Source organism: Prinia subflava, chromosome 1 (genome assembly GCF_021018805.1).
Source record: "Prinia subflava isolate CZ2003 ecotype Zambia chromosome 1, Cam_Psub_1.2, whole genome shotgun sequence".
In the NCBI taxonomy this organism is placed as follows: domain Eukaryota; kingdom Metazoa; phylum Chordata; class Aves; order Passeriformes; family Cisticolidae; genus Prinia; species Prinia subflava.
Window position 1 is genome coordinate 102550666 of NC_086247.1, and position 17467 is coordinate 102568132.

The 17467-nt window shown below is 42.9% G+C and overlaps 1 protein-coding gene across 2 annotated transcripts in view; it reads right to left on the reverse strand.

Annotated features, from left to right (window-relative positions):
* TPK1 (thiamin pyrophosphokinase 1) overlaps window positions 1-9722 on the reverse strand; it is a 299636-nt gene extending 289914 nt beyond the window's left edge. For both annotated transcript variants that reach the window (XM_063405764.1, XM_063405754.1), the window contains exon 1: window positions 9333-9722. In XM_063405764.1, coding sequence (XP_063261834.1) covers window positions 9333-9375 — 43 coding nt within the window. In that variant the 5' untranslated portion in view covers window positions 9376-9722. The remainder of the gene's footprint in view (window positions 1-9332) is intronic.
* Window positions 9723-17467: the final 7745 nt, after the last annotated feature.

Sequence of the window (17467 nt, forward strand, 5' to 3'; positions counted from 1 at the left end):
AATAGCAATATGACCAAACAAACTCTTCTACATCAGAGCTTAATTACCTCTATTGTGCCCAGGTTGACTCATTATGAAATTAGGTGATCACACACTGCCCAAGAGCTATTTTTGTTGCACCTGCAGTAGCTAAAACACTGCACCACCACTTCTGGCAGTACAGGTGTCCAAGCAGCAGATCTTTAGCTGAGTGATTCTCAAGTTGTTCTCTAACATGTTTTCTCTTTTGGATTGACAGTATGGCAAAACACTGCTTAGATACTTATTAAACATATCTGTAAACTGAAGAGGGAAACAGCTCCATACGAGGACACAAGCTGTACTCACAAGGCTGTGCTTTACCCTCTACAACTTGCAGAAATGAACTAATTTCCAGAAATGAAAGTGTTGCCTGACTCAAAGTACCTGCATTAGAGGCTGTCAGTTACATTTGAAGAGATCTTGATGCCTTATAAGCATTACTGATACACAGGTTAAAATCCCTGGTATAAACCTCACTTCAGCCGCCAGGATATCCCCATTCATAACTCTCATCAAGAGTGCCAAGTCTCAAAATGGAGCACTATGCTATTTCCACAGCTTCTTTGTGACACATGTCAATCCCAGGAATGTTTTGAGTGATTTAAATGACATCATCATGTTCTGAACAACTGCCCAGGTGCAGTTTCAAACCAACAGCCTTTTAACTCAACCTGAAAAACTAGACCTCTAGCCTTAGCTCTGGTCTAAGGGTCAGTGCTTCCCTTGCCACACTTAAATTAGCTGTAAGTATAAAAGTGAATAAATCTCTCACACAGATTTCATTGACATACCAGCGCCCTTCTGCTATGAAAGCTGAATCACAGAATCACAGAAGTGTTAAGGTTGGAATGGACCTCTGGAGATCATTCAGGCCAACCCTCCTGCCAAAGGAGGGTCACCTACAGCAGGTTACACAGGAATCATCCAGGTGCATTTTGAATCTCTCCTGAGGGGAGACTCCATAACCTCTCTGGGCAGCCTATTCCAGTTTTCTACCACTCTCTATGTAAAGAAGTTCTTTCTTATATTAAGCTGGTACTATTTGTGTTTTAGTTTATGGCCATTGCTCTTTGTTATGTTGCTAAGAGCCACTGAAAAGAGTCTGGCATCATTCTCTTGGCACCTGCCTTTGAGATATTTATATGCATTAATAAGTTCCCCTCTTAGTTTCTCCTCCAGATGAAACAGGCCCAGCTCTCACAGTCTCACCTCCTAAGAGATGTTCCAGACCCCTGATCATCTTTCACTGGACAAGTTGTTCCATGTTTTTCCTGTACTGTGGAGCCCAGAACTGGATATAGCACTCCAGATGTGGCATCACTGGGGCTGCATGGAGGGGTAGGATCAGCTCCCTTGACCTGCTGGGTACATTCTTCCTGATGTACCCCACAATACCATCGGCTGTCCTGGCCACAAGGGCACTGCTGGCTCATAGCCAACCTGTCATTCACCAAGACTCCTAGGTCCTTCTCAGCAAAGCTGCTCTCTAGGAGGTCAAGTCCCAACCCGTACTGGTGGATTGAGTTCTCTTCTTTCATGTATGCTTACACAGAATATGTAATTGTGAATTACGTCTGTGGGGAAAAAAGAGAAAAAAGAAAAGAAGAAAGAATGCCTTTCCTGACACACTTTGCTGTGTCTGCACCAAGCAAGTCCACAGACACCCTTACTGACACTGTCATGGAAGTCAAAGCTTTTCTAGTCAAGTCCCCAGTGCTTTGTAACATCAACATATTTTCCTTCTGCAGTAAAGCCAACTTCCTTCTGTCAGACACACAGACAGTTTTTACCACCAAAGACACAGAACAACTTGATCAAAAACTGTACATATAAATACCTCTTTTGACTACTCACTTACTGCTGTGTTGCCCAGTACAAGTGTTGAGCAGGTAATTCAGAGTAAAGGACAGACCAGAAAAAAGAGCTACAATAAGAGAAAACAAGAAATAAAACCAAAGAGAACCCACACCACCAGTCACAACTGTAGAATAAATAGATAAGTTTTGAGGGTACAGGTTGTGCTCCTACTGAATTCACTGGCTGACTTCCTATTTATTTCAACTGGCCTGATAAACACATGCATCCCTCCAGCTTTTGTCCTGCCAGAGAGGAAGTCTGGCAGACAATCCATCAACATAAGCTACAAAGAATCAGCACTAGCACTGTGAAAATTCAACTGCCATTCAAAATAAAATTCAAAGCTAGGAAATTACAGGAAAAGCCTTCCAGCAGCTTCAACTGCTATTGGATATACAGCAATAGATTTAATTTAAAGCAATCCAAAAGCTACTAAGTGTGCTCTCTATGTAGAATTTAACTAACAGAACATTCCTGTAAAACTTTAAATTCTCAATTCTCTTTTTAATTTTGCAAAGGCAGTATTACATAAACACTGTTAATCATATTCCTCATGTTTAAGGTCAGAGATGAATGGAATGGGGAACTAGTTTCCATCAACTCACATCTAATTCATCACAGCCATATTATATAGAAAAATGTAAGGCAAAAATCTGAAGAACTGGTTATATTTCAGTGTGGTCAGTTATACTCTGGTGGAAGGGAAAACTGATAGCCAGTTCTTTTCCATCTTGAAATTATTTGGCTATAGATCAGATTAATTAACCTTGCTGGACACACTGCAAATTCCCCTCTCTGTGTAGAAATCAGAGATAAGAAATGCTCTATGCTGTATCAAAAAGCAGTTGTATACATCTGAGCTCTCTCCTGTTGATTTACTACGTTTTGTACTTGATAAGATCTACTACTGGGTTATTGGGATTTTTATTTGTTTGTTGGTTGGTTCTGCAGTTTGTCCATTTATTTGCTAATCTGGCATTTTTCTTCTGTTTTATTGGAGGGCAGAGGGAGAGAAGCATCCTCCCTCCTTCTATCCACATTTTTTAACAACAGTACTTTGAGACTGGCATGGTTATTGTTACGTCACACAGGAAAAAAAAAATGTTGCATTTCTAACTAGTAATTTCCCTGGATAAAGTTAAAAGCCTTGTTCTTACAGGTCCTAACCACTGAGCTTACATCCAAGCCTAAAACTCAGAAGTGAAGCCTGATGAGAATGAAAAGAAGCTGCTAACCCTTTAAGTTGTTTTCAGGTGGCTTCTTTATTTGAGGATTTTTTAGTTTGCTTTTAAGACTTTGATTTTAGGTTTCACTCTTCATGCTGCTACTTCCTACAAAGATTAAGCTTTGATTAATATCTCAGGATGTCCAAACCTAAAGCAAATCCACAGGAATGCCTGGGATTTGTTAATTTGGATCTTGAAAAATCTGAACTCTACCTGTGTTGTTTTCTCCTGTGAAAATAAAATGCTTCATTTCTATGCTTCATATTCAGTTTCTCCATAAATCAGACTTAATTGAGCTTTGTAAACAGGAAAAAAAAAAAGACAAACAAAGCATCTTCTGTTTTCCACTTCCAAAAAGCAAAGCTAGCTTTTATATATATGCATATACACAGATTTGAGATATAGCATAATGCCAAAGGTGCTGTCAAACTGCTATAGTGTTTTAAGGGCTGATCAGAGACATGCAAGTGAATACAGCAGAGGAGAAACAAAAGTTCAAAGTCCATTATTCTCCTTGACTTCCTGTACCTTCCTTGTTCTTTAAATACTAACAAGTTTAAATGGTTTTCAGTAGTCCTGCACACATTTAATTGGATACAAGCAACATAAACATTAGATGACTTGAACAAGTATTTCCCACCTCCTTAACTCCTTAAATCACAGGAGAAAAAAAATGAAAAAGAGAGATACAAAAAAATACTATAGGAGATCAGCTAGTGTATTTTCTAGCTTTAAGCCTCAGCTGATGGAAAATAACAAGACCTTCCAAAAGGAATTTAATTTATCCAGGTGCTTTACTATCTGGGCAAGCAGTAATGAATGTGAGTTTTTGTCTCAGAAATTCCGGTAACATCACTGTTGCTCTTATCCTTGATGGGTCTTGAAGATTTTTTTGTTAGTTCGGGGTTCTTTTTGTTAGGCTGCTTATTTCTGGGGGTTTTGGAGGTGGATTTTGTTTTAGTTTTTGGTTTGGTGTTTTTTTTCTCTCTCTCTTTTTTTTCTTTTTTTTTTTTTTATTTTTGTGTTTTTTGAGATGACTCAGACCCATTCACCATCATATTCCCACTCAAAAGAGAGCTATGCCCTATTCGTGACTGCAGGGTATGGAACCATCAGTGCACTGACACAGCACAACGTGAGAATCCAACATCCACACAAACAGCAACTGAAGTCAACACGTTTCCAAAGGTGGCCCTGTATGTGTACAAAAACAAGTAAAATAAGTAGATGCCTATTCATTTTCCTATTAGCTCCAATGGCTAAAAGTGCCTTGTTAAAATGGCTAAAGCTGCCTTGTTACCCAATTCTGAATAACACATCTGCATAAAAATAACTCCAAAATCTTTCTGTAAGTGAAAGCAAAGATCAAAAAGAAAATGGTTAACAATGCATATCTATTTTAAATGCCATTCTGCCTTTAATACTTCACTCATAAGTGCACCTGTAAGTAATCTATGCAATAATACTCACAGAACAAATGCTGACCCAGCAAGGCAGCTTAGCAAACAGCAGGGTCTGAGTAGTTGAATACTAACAGCTACTTCAAAAACTAACTAATGAGTTTCAGGTACCTAACTAGACTAGATCAATGATGTTGCCACTTAAATGAAATTAAGAACAGAAGTAGGTCAGCAACATTCACAGGAGAAAAAGCATTTTGAAAGTATTTCAGCTAAAAAGTCAGGAAAATGTAACAGCGATATGGAAGTGCTTCCTAATTTTATTAAGGAATGCCAGTAGTAGTCTTGAAAGAACTGACACCCCTGCTAACACTTTTTCAGTTTAGGTGAATTCAGTAATAGCTTTTCAATGACCCGATTCACCTGAAAACTTCACTAGTCTGACCCAACAACTGCGGCACAAATCCTGCAAAATTGCAGAGCTATCCAATAGTTTGGGACTCCATACCTTTTCCATACACCTTTAATATTCAGGAACTAAAAGACCATCAGGTTGATTTTCTAACCCTTACGACTGTCTTGCTTTCTATGACAGAGTTTTGTGAATTAGATTGCAAGATAATGCATCATAGATACCATGTAGAGCTTTAGTAAAGGGACATTTAAACAGCCATTGGCACGTGTACCAGGCCGGAGGTCATTCACTGAATGGCACACGTCACTGCTCCACAAAATAACTTTGAATCCTTAGGGACAGATAAAAGGGAACATTAAGGAAGAAGTTCAAGCCCCAGGCATTTAAAAGGAATATGGTGATAAAATCCTTTCAGAGGCAACTCGTTTACAGCCAGTAATATTTCCAGGAGAAGACACAGAGTAAAACAAGAGACAATCAAGCTTGCAGAATGATGGAAGAGCATTCAGAGCATATTGTTGCTTCCCCTTGTTCTCTTTGCTTTAAATTCAATGCAGAATTGTATAGTCCCTTTGCACAAAGAGATAACTATATATTTTCTCCCTAATTCTGAAGCAGTCTTTGTCCTATGTGTTGTGGATCTGTCTCTCATGGCCTATAGACAACCTTGCTTCAGTGAGATAAAGACCGCACTCCCACTTCTGAGCAAACCAAGTCTTAACCACCAGTTCTGAACACAGCATAGTTCAGAAGTGCATTTACTTGGGGTATGGAGAAGTGGGGACGGGGAAACCAACTCACACTGGTAGCACAGGTGCCCTGTCACTCAGATCAAGGTCAGCCCCAACATACCTTCTGCAAGGCACGAAGAGAGCAGAGAGATAAATAAGATTTGCTGCTTCTTTGCAGGCCCTCCACTTCTACAAGGCAAGACACTCATATTGGGAGCTGTTGGATTATAAACTGAGGAAGATATCGTCCTTCTGCATCACTCCACTTGATATAACCAATACTGAGCCACACTTTAAGGACTGTGCAAGGCAAGGAATCATTAATCACATCTGGAGATGAGTGAGAATCCAGGCCATGCTATGGCAGGCAGTGTAAAATGTTCCCTGTGAAAAAACACAGCCTAGCAAACTGGCACTCTGCCCTACTCAAAATCTCAAGTGGTATTCAGGAGCAACCTCATTAGAGGATGCTACAGTACTTCCACTGTTAAGCAGTCACAAGCCCAGCACACTCAGCTCCCAAAGTTCATGGTATTAACATAATAAATTAGAAACACTTGTCTCTCTGCAGAAGTGCCTGCAGCACAGTCTGGGACAAGCAGCAGGAGGCAATGACAGTGCAAGAAAAGGGTATAAACAGCAGGAGGGAAATGTCGAGTGTATCAAAGGATGCTCCAGAATAAACAAAGCTACTCTTGTTACAAATTCACAGACTGCAGTGTGACATCATTATGAGCCTTCTACAAGAGCCTTGCCTGTGAAGCTTCTGCCTGATCTTTTCACACAGCATACAGGTCTCTGTGGTGGAGCCTTCTGTGAGCCTTTTTAAAGGTTTCATTCCATGAAGAAATGAAAATATATTTGTTTCAGTGTGCAAGACATAAATTTAGACTCAATCCCACTTTAAATTCTACCTTGTTAACCATTCTGAACTATATTATGCAAATCAACATAGGTCTAAAATCCACAGCATGGTGGTTTTCAATTGTGCTCCACGTGTTTGACTGAATAGTTTTCAAAGTCCCTGAGCATACTAGTAGATACAGTAGTTCTCAATATCTACTACTTGAACATCAATCAGGTGAGATAGAGAGAGATGTACAATCTAAGAACTCTCTCTAATTACACTGACTAAAATTACCAAGGCATACATGGCCCTGAAATTCCAATTCAGGTATTTAATGTTATAATGTTCTAAAACTTGAGAGTGTTTTACTCTATCCTGTATCAATAAAACCATAGTTTCTGAACAACTTCAAAAAGAGAAACAAAGTAATTAATAATTTTCAAACAGAGCTGATGAATCTTTCACAGTATCCCCACCATAAACACAGTCACACATTGCTATATATCATATTACTTCTAGTATTAAAGGAAATGGGCAAGGTCCATAGTGCCTCAATTGCCTCAAAAGGGTTTATTTTGTAAGCTCATGTTTAGCTTCTAAGAAGCGCCATGTTCTTTATTGATCAGCTTTATACTATTTGGACACTTAAATACCTATCCCAATGAAGCAAACAGATGGAGGAACTACTGGTAGGTACTTTCTCTAGAAGAAATTGGGAGGCTCATTTTACCTATCCAATTCTGAAAACCTTATTTCTGAGTTCCCCAAGTGGGACACCAGAGCTTAAATGGAGGAATTGTCAAATAAATCTGCTCAGCCTTGAATACTTTGAGCAGGCTAATTCAGTTGGTAATACTGGTAATGAATGTCTGTAATGATGACAAGGAACCTAATGAAGTACCACCGTGCATTTTACAGGCACAGCCCCTGTATAACCACCTGATTTGTAGGCAAGTAGCAGACTTTGCTTTCAGAGAAGCAGGCTTCTTTACATCCAGCTGGAGCCTCTGGTATGAGTTGACTGTGGGTCACGAGAAAACTGAACAGGTATCTCCAATCTTCAAATCCAACCAGACACAATCAAGGAAAAAGGCAGCTCCTGGAAACTGAGGACATTTGGTAGCTCTAGCATTGTATAATGTCTATCAAAGGCAACTACCTTATAATACAAACAGCAATGCCAGTACTTCCACAGGGATAAATTTATAGAATCATAAAAAATTAAGGGGTTGGAGTAGACTTTAAGATTTTCTAGTTTCAAGCTTCCCTGCCATGGATAGGGATACCACCCACAAAATCAGGTTGCTCAAGGCCTTATCCAACCTGGCCTTGAACAGTGTCAGGGCTGGTGCATCCACAGCCTCTCTGGGCAACCTGTGTCTCACCACCCTCACAGTAAAGAATTTCTTCCCAATATCTATAACCTAAGTTGTCCCTCTTTGAATTTGAGCCCATTACTCCTTGTCCTATCATTATAGCTCCTGATGGAGAATTCCTCTCTGGCTTCCCCGTAGGTTGCCTTGAGATACTGGGCACTTGCTATGAGGTCTCCAGCCTGAACAGCCCAGTTTTCTCAACCTGTCCTCCTAGGGCAGGTGCTGCAGTCCTCTTATCGACTTCTTAAGGCAGCTTTTTGTTTGGCCTTATTACACACTTCGTGATCACTTATTGCATACAAGAGGACATCACATCACAATGAATCAAAGTTCACCCATTAAAATTCTGCCTACCCGATCATTCCCTCTTTCCACCCAAAGCAACAGTGTGTCTCAAAGTCCACATACACACAGTGTCAAACACACATTTCGGGCAGGAATACATTGAGTGCAGCTTGACCTGTTAGTAGTTTGGACCACATCCTGAGGAAGTTTTTAAGAATCAGTGCAAAGCATGACTTAAAAAATGTATCATAGTGGAATGAATTTAAACATGCTCTTGAACTGCTACTGTAAAAACATACTAAATGGTTAAAAGCGTGCATTCTGTTAAACTCTGCCCTTCCTACAGCTCTTACTAGTAAATAAATAAAAACATTCACCTCAATGCAGCAGCTGGTGTCTGTGCCAGAACAGAGCAGAAAAGAGCAGTGTCAGTTAGAATTTAGCTGCTATGCCAAAATGATTTTTATGCAGCTTTAAAGTCACGTTATAGAAAGATAAAAATATTTACTGTTTATAATGGTATCACTGAACAACAAATTGGACCCTACTGAATTAGACACTGGAAACACAGAGTGAAGAAGAGATGCGTATTCCGAACTGTTCCGAACTGGGATGAGTCTGTGCTTACTACAGGTGCTCCATCCTTTAGATGCATAATAAGATTAATGATGTGTATTAATAAAACTCAGCTCTCAGGTCTCAAAAATAATATCAAAACCACAATACTGTTGGATAGCTTGGGGAAACCAAAGAAGACCTTGAATACAAACCTCAAAGCTTTGTTGTGCAGAACTGAAGGGCAAGGCAGGGTGCAAGGATGGCTCTAGCGCAAAGCACCCGGGCAGGAGGCGGGGAGCCAAAGGCACAGGGGGTATGGATGCCAAGCCGGGGACCCTCGCCCCAGGAGCCAGCCAGGAGATGCGGGACCGACAAGCGCCACCGGAGCGCTGTGCCCGGCCAAGCCAAGAAAACGGTGGCAGCAAACGGAAAGTACCGACTGTACCCGGGGGCTCGGGATTTAAATGCCAGTTTGGAGCTCCAGGGGGAGTTCCCACGGTACCACACCGCTGTACTGAGCCCCAAGCTCAGCCTGCGGGGCAGGCACGCGGCGCTGTTTCCGCAGCGGGGCTCGGCGGGGCTGCGGGAGGCAGGGCCGGGGCGGGAGGTACCGTACCGGCGGGCAGGAGGCATTCCAGCGGCGTGAACGCGCGCTCCATGGCCCCGCGGGACGGGCAGGCACACGCTAAGGGCACGGAGAGCCGGGCGGCACCGGCGACGAGGGGGCAGGCGGGGAACAGCCGTGCCCCTTCCCGGGCTCCCCGAGGAGCGCCTGCAGCCACACGGCCGCGGCGGCGGCTGCGCCCGCCCTTGCAGGCGATAGGCGTCCGCACCGGGAGATGTGGCGGCGGCGCTGCCCGTGTACCTTCGGCCGCGCGTTCTCCTACATCCCCCGGCCGGGACCGGGAGCGGCACCGGGATGTGCGTGGGACGGGGGCGGCAGGGCAAGCCGAGGGAGTCGATGGCCGCCGCAATCCGTAGCTCGGCGATGGATTCAGAGGGAGGCGGGGGGAAGGCGGGGCACGTTGATTGACAGCGGCGGAGGCCTATGGGTGTGCACTGAGGGGGCGGTACCGTCCCTTAGCCCCGCCCTCGGCTGCAGCTGTGCGCGCCCCGAGGCGGGAGAGGGAGCGAGCAGGGGAAGGAGACAGGGGTGTGGGCAGGAGCACACGGGAGAGGACGGGGAGGGGGCCGAGGAGGAGCCGGCCTCTTGGGGCACCTGAGCAATGCCGACCTCGGTACGGGACGCTCAGTGGGCCGGGAAGGGCCGCCTGCTGCGGGCATCTGCGGCGGGCACCTGCGGCGCTGTGCCGAGCACTTCGCTCGCAGTGGAAGTCCTCAAATGGCTTTCAGCCCATCGAATCGAGAGAAATAAAAACTGTGCCACGAGTGCTCATGCCACCGCATGCCGCCTCTGTGCCCGCGCCCCGGGGTGCAGGGAAAGCCGTGCTGGAGGGCTGGCAGCATCCCGGCTCTGCTGTCCCCGCCGGTGCCACCTGTGCCCTTCCTGCTCCAGAATGATGCGGCATTCCTAGGTGCAGCTTAAGTTCCAATTAAGATCATTTCGATAACATCACGAAAGTCGTTAAATACCTAGTTTCTTTTCGCTCACAGCTCATAATTGGGGCGTTAATCATCTTCAGGCATAAAATGGATAACACTACTAAAGTTTGCTCTGGAAGCGCAGGGGGGCAAGTTTTGACCCCTCAAATGTGTCAGTAATGTGTTTCTACTTTCTGGACCGGCCTTTGTCCCTGAGAGACCCGTCTGCAGCTGTTCCATCAGGGGCAGGGCGGGCATCGCCTGGCACAGGCAGTTCCCAGCGCCGTTCCCGTCTCCTCGGCACGGAGCTGCCCTGGCACGGCGGCTCTCCCGGGAGCTCGGAGGGAGCGCAGCGGCGCGGGGCCCCGCAGCAGAGGGCAGCAGAGGAGCGCCGGTCCCTCCCTTCATGCCATCTTCCTCCCCTTTTTCCCTCCGGCCCGTCCATTTATCAATTCACCCATCCGTCCGTCCGTCCGCCGCCCCGGCGGCGCGGCTCGGAGCGGCCGGGTCCGCAGAGGCCCGCGCGGAGCCGCTGTTCGGGCCGGCCCTGCGCCGCGGGGGAACGGGACGGGAGGGCAAGGTCTCCTTCTGGAGGCCCTTGGAGAAAGCGTGAGCGAGGTCCGTGGATGCTCACAGGGGTGTTTTCCGACCTAATAATTATGTCAATGAGGGTTTCCTGTCAAATCGGAGGGAAATGGGACCGACATGCCAGCCCACTCCTCAGTCCGCCCTATTAGTCTGAGATTCACACTCAGATCAACATGGATTAAGTTACTTCAGTGGTGGGCTAGGAGTCTGGGCCACATTTTTAGGACAAGGGAGAGTGGCTCCAAACGGAAAGAGGGCAGGTTTAGTTTGGATATTAGGAAGAAATCGTTTACGATCAGTGTGGTGAGGCACTGGAACAGGTTGCCCAGAGAAATGGATGCCCCAGCCCCGAGAGTGTTCAAGGCCAGGCTGGAGGGGGCTCTGAGCAACCTGGTCTAGTTGAAGGTGTCCCTGCCCACCCTGAAAGGGGGGTTGAAATGATCCACGTGGCCTTGAAGGTCCATTTCAACCCATACCATTCCAGGATTCTGTAGTTACCGCATTGACTGTAGGTGCACTTTTGGTTTTAATGGTGCAAGCACCAAATCTTTGCTTTGGACCTTTCACATGAGCTGCCCTGCCACCTATGAGAGACTACATTGTATAAGCAATTTTGGTCCACAAAGACTGATAGAAATTTAGAAGTATTGGAAGTGTTCATGCTTGGGCAAGGAGAGAAATTAGAGATTATTGGAAAAAAAGGAAAATACATTAGGGCATCAAATGATTACTGTTGTTTACACTATAGAAAGAGAAAATGATTTGTTATACTTCTGTGCCGTTTAAAATTTTATTTCCTCTTCATTGAGAACTTGAATTTCAAATGCTCTTAGGACATTGGTATCATCTCAGTGTCTTGCTTCAAGCAGGTTAAAAACAATCAACATTAGGAAGAAGCAGCTTTCTGTCTTTTCCAAGAATGGAGACCATGTGAAGACTACCATGCAGTTGGCCAATGCTCTCCTCTTCTTAATTATATTATCTTCCACTCTCCCCACCCTGCCTCCTTTTCATTTTGACAGACACTTTCCAATTGCCTGGTAATATTATTAAACCTTCTCTAGGATAGCTTATTTTTCTTCCTCATTATTTTTCAGTGTCTGTATCATTTTTTTTTTTTTTTAATTCACTCTTGAGGGGGTACCATCTGCTACAAATAGTTGCTGATAAGCACATTCTTATGCATGAGAAGAGTCGTACCTGCTCTGAGGGAAGGTCCAATTCAGTCAGAGCCCTGTTCCTGGTATTGTTCAATTATAAGTCTACTCCTGTTCCCCTCTTCAATTTTATTTTTTTTCTTTTACTGTACATGCAACAATTTCCATCCCTCCATTCCCTTCATGTCCCAGAAGATGCTTTTTCCACCTCTGTCACATCTGGTCTCTCAGGCAATCCTTTACCAGCCACGGCTGCAAAAAAGTAATTGTACCTCTCTCTGCTAATCATAGTAATGCATGATTCATCACAGTAGCATTGCAAAGAGAAATCAGTCTTGAGAGACCAGGCTGGTCCTAGTATGCTTTTAATCCTTTCAAGATGAGCAAGGGTCTGCAAGGTAAGGCAAACTGCCAGCCCACTACATGATTAGGCAAAGGGCAAACAAGGCAGACACTTTCTCTCCCTGAATTCTGTCATTCTTTCACTGCTCTTTCCTTCAGATAAAAATCTCTCATCCACAGTATAAAGCTCTTTTTTAGAATCAACTCCACAAGAATAGCTTTAGTAGATGCTATAATGCACTGATTTTGAAGACAGGACCTGACAGCTATTTAATACTGTTTATCAGAGACTAACAAAGGTATCTAGTAGAGGAAGTGTAGAGAGCAAAATTAATAACTCCATGCAGACTGAAACGCTTTCTTAAGGATAGTCCCTTAAGAACACTGAGCAGTCAGGAGGCTGATTTGCTTTTTTGAAAAATAAGCACTTTCAACTCCTTTTTGCACTTTACATCTGTGCTAGGACATCCATTGAATTTTCCTGTGAAAGGCTACCATTTAATAAACTTAGTGATTTTCTTTTTCTTGTCACACATGAGAAATTCCTCAGTAAATATTACACCTGTTTTTCCAGGTAGCGTACAGATTCAGCAATCCTTTAGCTGGATCTCAAACCAGACCTTTTCGCCTGTTCTTTTCCTCTGGTTGTACATGTCTACATTACTTTGCAAGATTTGCAGAGCAGCGTACAGAGAGGCTATTCAAAAAAGACATCCCTGGAGCACTGATATTGTGCTTTGATTACTACTGTCTCCTCTGATTAGCTAAAAGGAGGGCAAGTGACCTCAACCCCAAGTGAGAAAATAAACAGGCAAGCAGATGTATTTCCTGAGTGACAGATGGGGCTGTCTGACAGAGAAAATTTCAGAATGACAGGCAGGAAAGGTTGAGGGTTTTTAAACCTCCTCTGGTAACTAAGCAGCTAGTCATGCCTCTCACCTGAGATATTATCCATTAAGTTTGTAAAAGCTGGATGACTGGACTGCACAGAGAGAAAATGCAACTTATATATATTACTATATGCATATATATAAAAATTATTTTATGTATTACTATATGCATATATATATAAAATCTATATCTATTACTATATATTTATATATATTACCATATATAAAATATATAGTAATTTTTATATATTCCTATATGCATTATGTATATAAAAGCTTATTCCTAGCAGATTCCAGATAGCTTCCTCTTCTTTAAGAAAACCATGCTGAGAAGTGGTCAGTTGGGCAGCTTCTGTGGAACACAGTTATGACATTACTGGCACTGCTCTTCAGCACCACTAGAACTGATCAGGTGGGAAGGGTTGAAGGGTGATTAGGAGGGCAGCAGCTTTTATTTATTCATTACATCTCCTGAGACTTAGCAAGGAGAGAAATGGAAGTGGAATTGCTAGGGGATTTACACAACAGGGCTAAAGCCTGCAGTGTTTGCTGTTCTTCTTTAGGATGGTCAATCTCTGTGTATCCCGGTACAGATACACTGCTGAGGTTAACTTGTAGTAGCATTAGTTGCTTTCAGAATTTCTTTCCCTTCTTTCAGCTAGACTAATCTAATTGAGACTGAAAGATTCAGAGGTATTTGGGGACTTTGTCCAGCAAAGACAGGACATGTCTCTAGCATTCACAGCATAATGCCTCTCTCCCAGATGAAACTCAAATAGTTCTGGTAATGTCAGACATAATCATTTAATGCTTTATTTTTTACCCCCTCTCTCCTTCCATTTTTCACCAAAATGAGAATCATATCTCTGTGCTTGACTGAAAATACTTTAGGTTCTGTTCAAGGGCTATGGCAGATTTCACTAATTGGCATTCTGGAGCCTTTTGATTGGAAAGCATGCAGAATCAAAAGTACCCAGGTACCTCCAGAGGTCCCTCTTGATGATGTCTAAAACAAGCTGCTTGTAAAGCAGGGGGCATTTGTTCCTCCAGTTACTCTAATTTTATTGCTAAAACGGAACAGTCTGTACAAGGCTGGGAATCAGGATTCATGTAACATGTAAATGTTGAGAATGCTTTCTCCTTCTCCCCACAGCTTAGCTTTATACTGAAGGGAATTCAGAGATAAAACTAGCAATCTGTGATGGTTCATTCTGGTACCTATTCCAGCATTTATGCAGAATAATAAGGTTGAGAATGTTTAGCTAACTCAGCTGTCTGATGGTCTGTACATCCCCAAGTGCTTGATAATGCAAAAAACGCAAGCATCAGTAGATAAATGGGATGCTTTATTATAGACATTATATCCTTGCAGTTCTCATGTGCCAACAATTTAAGTCCTCACAACCTTCTCAAAATTCAAACACCAATTTGAAAGGTACAGACAGTCGTTAAGGGAAAAAAGAAAAGAAAAGAAAAGAAAAGAAAAAGAAAGACCTGCAAACACAGGCAGACAGAATCTAATACATATACTCATTAAGTCCAGGTCCTGTAACAGTTAACAGAGCCAACTTCACATTTGTTTCAAGTCTTGATGAAATTATGAAACTGTAAAAAAATAAAATGTTAAGTGCAATCTGTTTCTGAAATTGTACAGAGCAGGCCGGAGATAAAACATATGAATTATTTTCATTAGGCCACAGAGTAAAGGAGAAGAAGATAGTGAAATAATCCTGTGGCTCACCAGGCAGGACACTGCATTTGTAAGACTTGGATTTTAATCAACTCTTCTGCTACTGGCATGTGTAGACAGAACCAAACCCCATGGATCCATAGCCTCTAGTGTATATAATGGCTTAGGAATTAATTTAGCTTCAAAGAGATCTAGCTCATAGCATTCTATGCCTTTGCTGCCTCATCTATAGAATGGCATCAATAAGGTATACCCGTACTTTTAAATCAACCTAAGATCAACAGCCGAATACAAATGAATTTGTATTACTAATGAATAGACAGATGGTATTTGTTTAAGAATCAATTCTATACAAATTGAGAAGAAGATTTATTATGATCATCAACAATATTCTGTCATGAAGATGGATGAAAGATAAACTTTGGAAAGAGGATTGTGTCTTGAAGTGATAACTTTTAGAAATAACATTTGCATCAAATCAGCTTCTATCAAGACACTATGGACAGCAGTAAGCAGAGATTGTGCGGGCTAATACCTATGATTATATTCTTGACTACATGATGTCAGGAGACTGTGGATTCTTGAGATGATAGGCAAGCTGTTTGACTAACCTGGTGAGGAATTCCTGGGAGGCCTTGGCTGTGGTGACCTGGCAGCACAAGAAGAATTAAGTAGAAGCAATCCAATTATTTGCTGCACTGTATTCTGCCTGGAAGAATTGTCTTATTTTGACTGACGTGTAAAGGAACTCTCATTGTCTTCTCAATGTGCGACAACCAATGTGGAGAACATAGTTCTCCATAGTTTCCTCTCAGGACCTTGTCTCCAGCATAGCCTAATTTCTCTCGTAGGTGCATTCCATAGCACTAAAAAAGGCTGTGGTTTTAGTTCTTGATGTCTTTACCCTGAGTCTTGTTAACTCTTCTACAAGCAGCTCTCTCAGTAGGTGACCCAAGGAGGAGCATTTGGGAAATGAATATTGTGTGCTTGGACTAGGTGTGAGGTGTGATCAATCCTGTCCTGGGTCACTGACCACATCCAGTGCATTCAGAGTGATAGAAAGCAAGTTGCAGTAACTCCACACAGTGGTCTATCAGGTTCTCATCCCTGTCCCATGGGAATGAAGCTGTCTTGTAAAACTATGAAGGGAAACATTTACCATTAGTCATTTCAGTGTGCAGCAAAGTCAAGGTGAGTCTAAGGCTGTGGAGATCAGAAGGTGGACAGTGGCTCAGGATAAGAACAGGGCAAGGTCCTGCTCACCAATCATTGCTGTCACTTTTGCCTTGGCTGGGCTGAGTTTGGCTGAGGACTGTATGGGATTCTCCATGGTGGTGACTTGCCAGAGTAATGGAAAGTGGGGCCATTGATAACTGGCATTTACAGCTGTACTGACCTCTCCAAATTACTGTTCTAAGTCATCAAAGTAAAGGAAGAAATGTTGAGTCCTGAAAGGACCTAAATCTGTCAGGGGTAGTGTTATTGTGGGGGGGAGCCACTTAAAGGGATTTCTGGAATGGAAATGATGGGAGGCACCCAGCCGCTTCAGTGCCTTTGTTAGGTTCCGTAAAAGTGGCAATACTGTCTGGCGAGCTGTTTAAAAGGCAGCAGTAGAGAAAAGAGAATGGCTGTAGTTCTGTCCCAGTCTGAACAAAGCTGCCTGAGCCTGCCCTTTCCTCAAAGGCTAAATCTTTTACAACTGGCTTGCTAATTCTGTCGTTTGGTCCCAGGTGGAGAGAAAAGGACATCCTGCTGGGATAGAGGGCAGCCCTCAGATATACCTACTGGAGTTGTTACGTGAGGGAAACAAGCTCTTCTCTCATTTGCACAACCTTTCTCAACTAGTGCATGCCTCACTCGAGATGCCTGCTATTAATTCTTCTTTAATTGAGAGGGAAAAATAAATCCTGAGACACCCTATGGAACAATGAAAGACCCATACCAAAAGAGCATTACACAAGGCACAGTATGTCATTAATTCACATGTTTTAGATGCTGCTACTTGGGGACATGCATACAGGTATGCACGTAGATAAATATGGTGCATCTTCTTTTAGTTTTGTTGCCTGAGTTAGCTGTAGGCTGACATATGATAGAGTTCAGGTTTAAATCTTCCAAGTAAAACACTTGGAAAGCAAACCTATTAAAGTTAATAGAATGAACTTAAAATGCCTGTGGTTAAGAAGGAGGGGTGAGTGAGACACTCAGTAAATTGTTCACCAAATAGCCTGTCAGCTCTTAGTCTGCAGCTGAAGGCCTGGCGATGGATCATTCTATTATCTTTAATAAGCTTAATTTTAAAGTGGTATGCACATCAAATGTAAAATATCTATGTCAGTTTTGTTATCTGTGATCCTGGATCTATCTTAAATATGTTAATAAAGAATATATATGGTCTAAGAAGGTGCAAAAGCATTATACAATGCTCACCAAAAATGCTAAAAATTAAAAAAAAAAAAGGTATTTCTGTTCCTTAAGCTACTCCATGCATAAAAAGCAGTACAATATGTACAAATGTACAAAGCAATTCCTGGAAAATGTG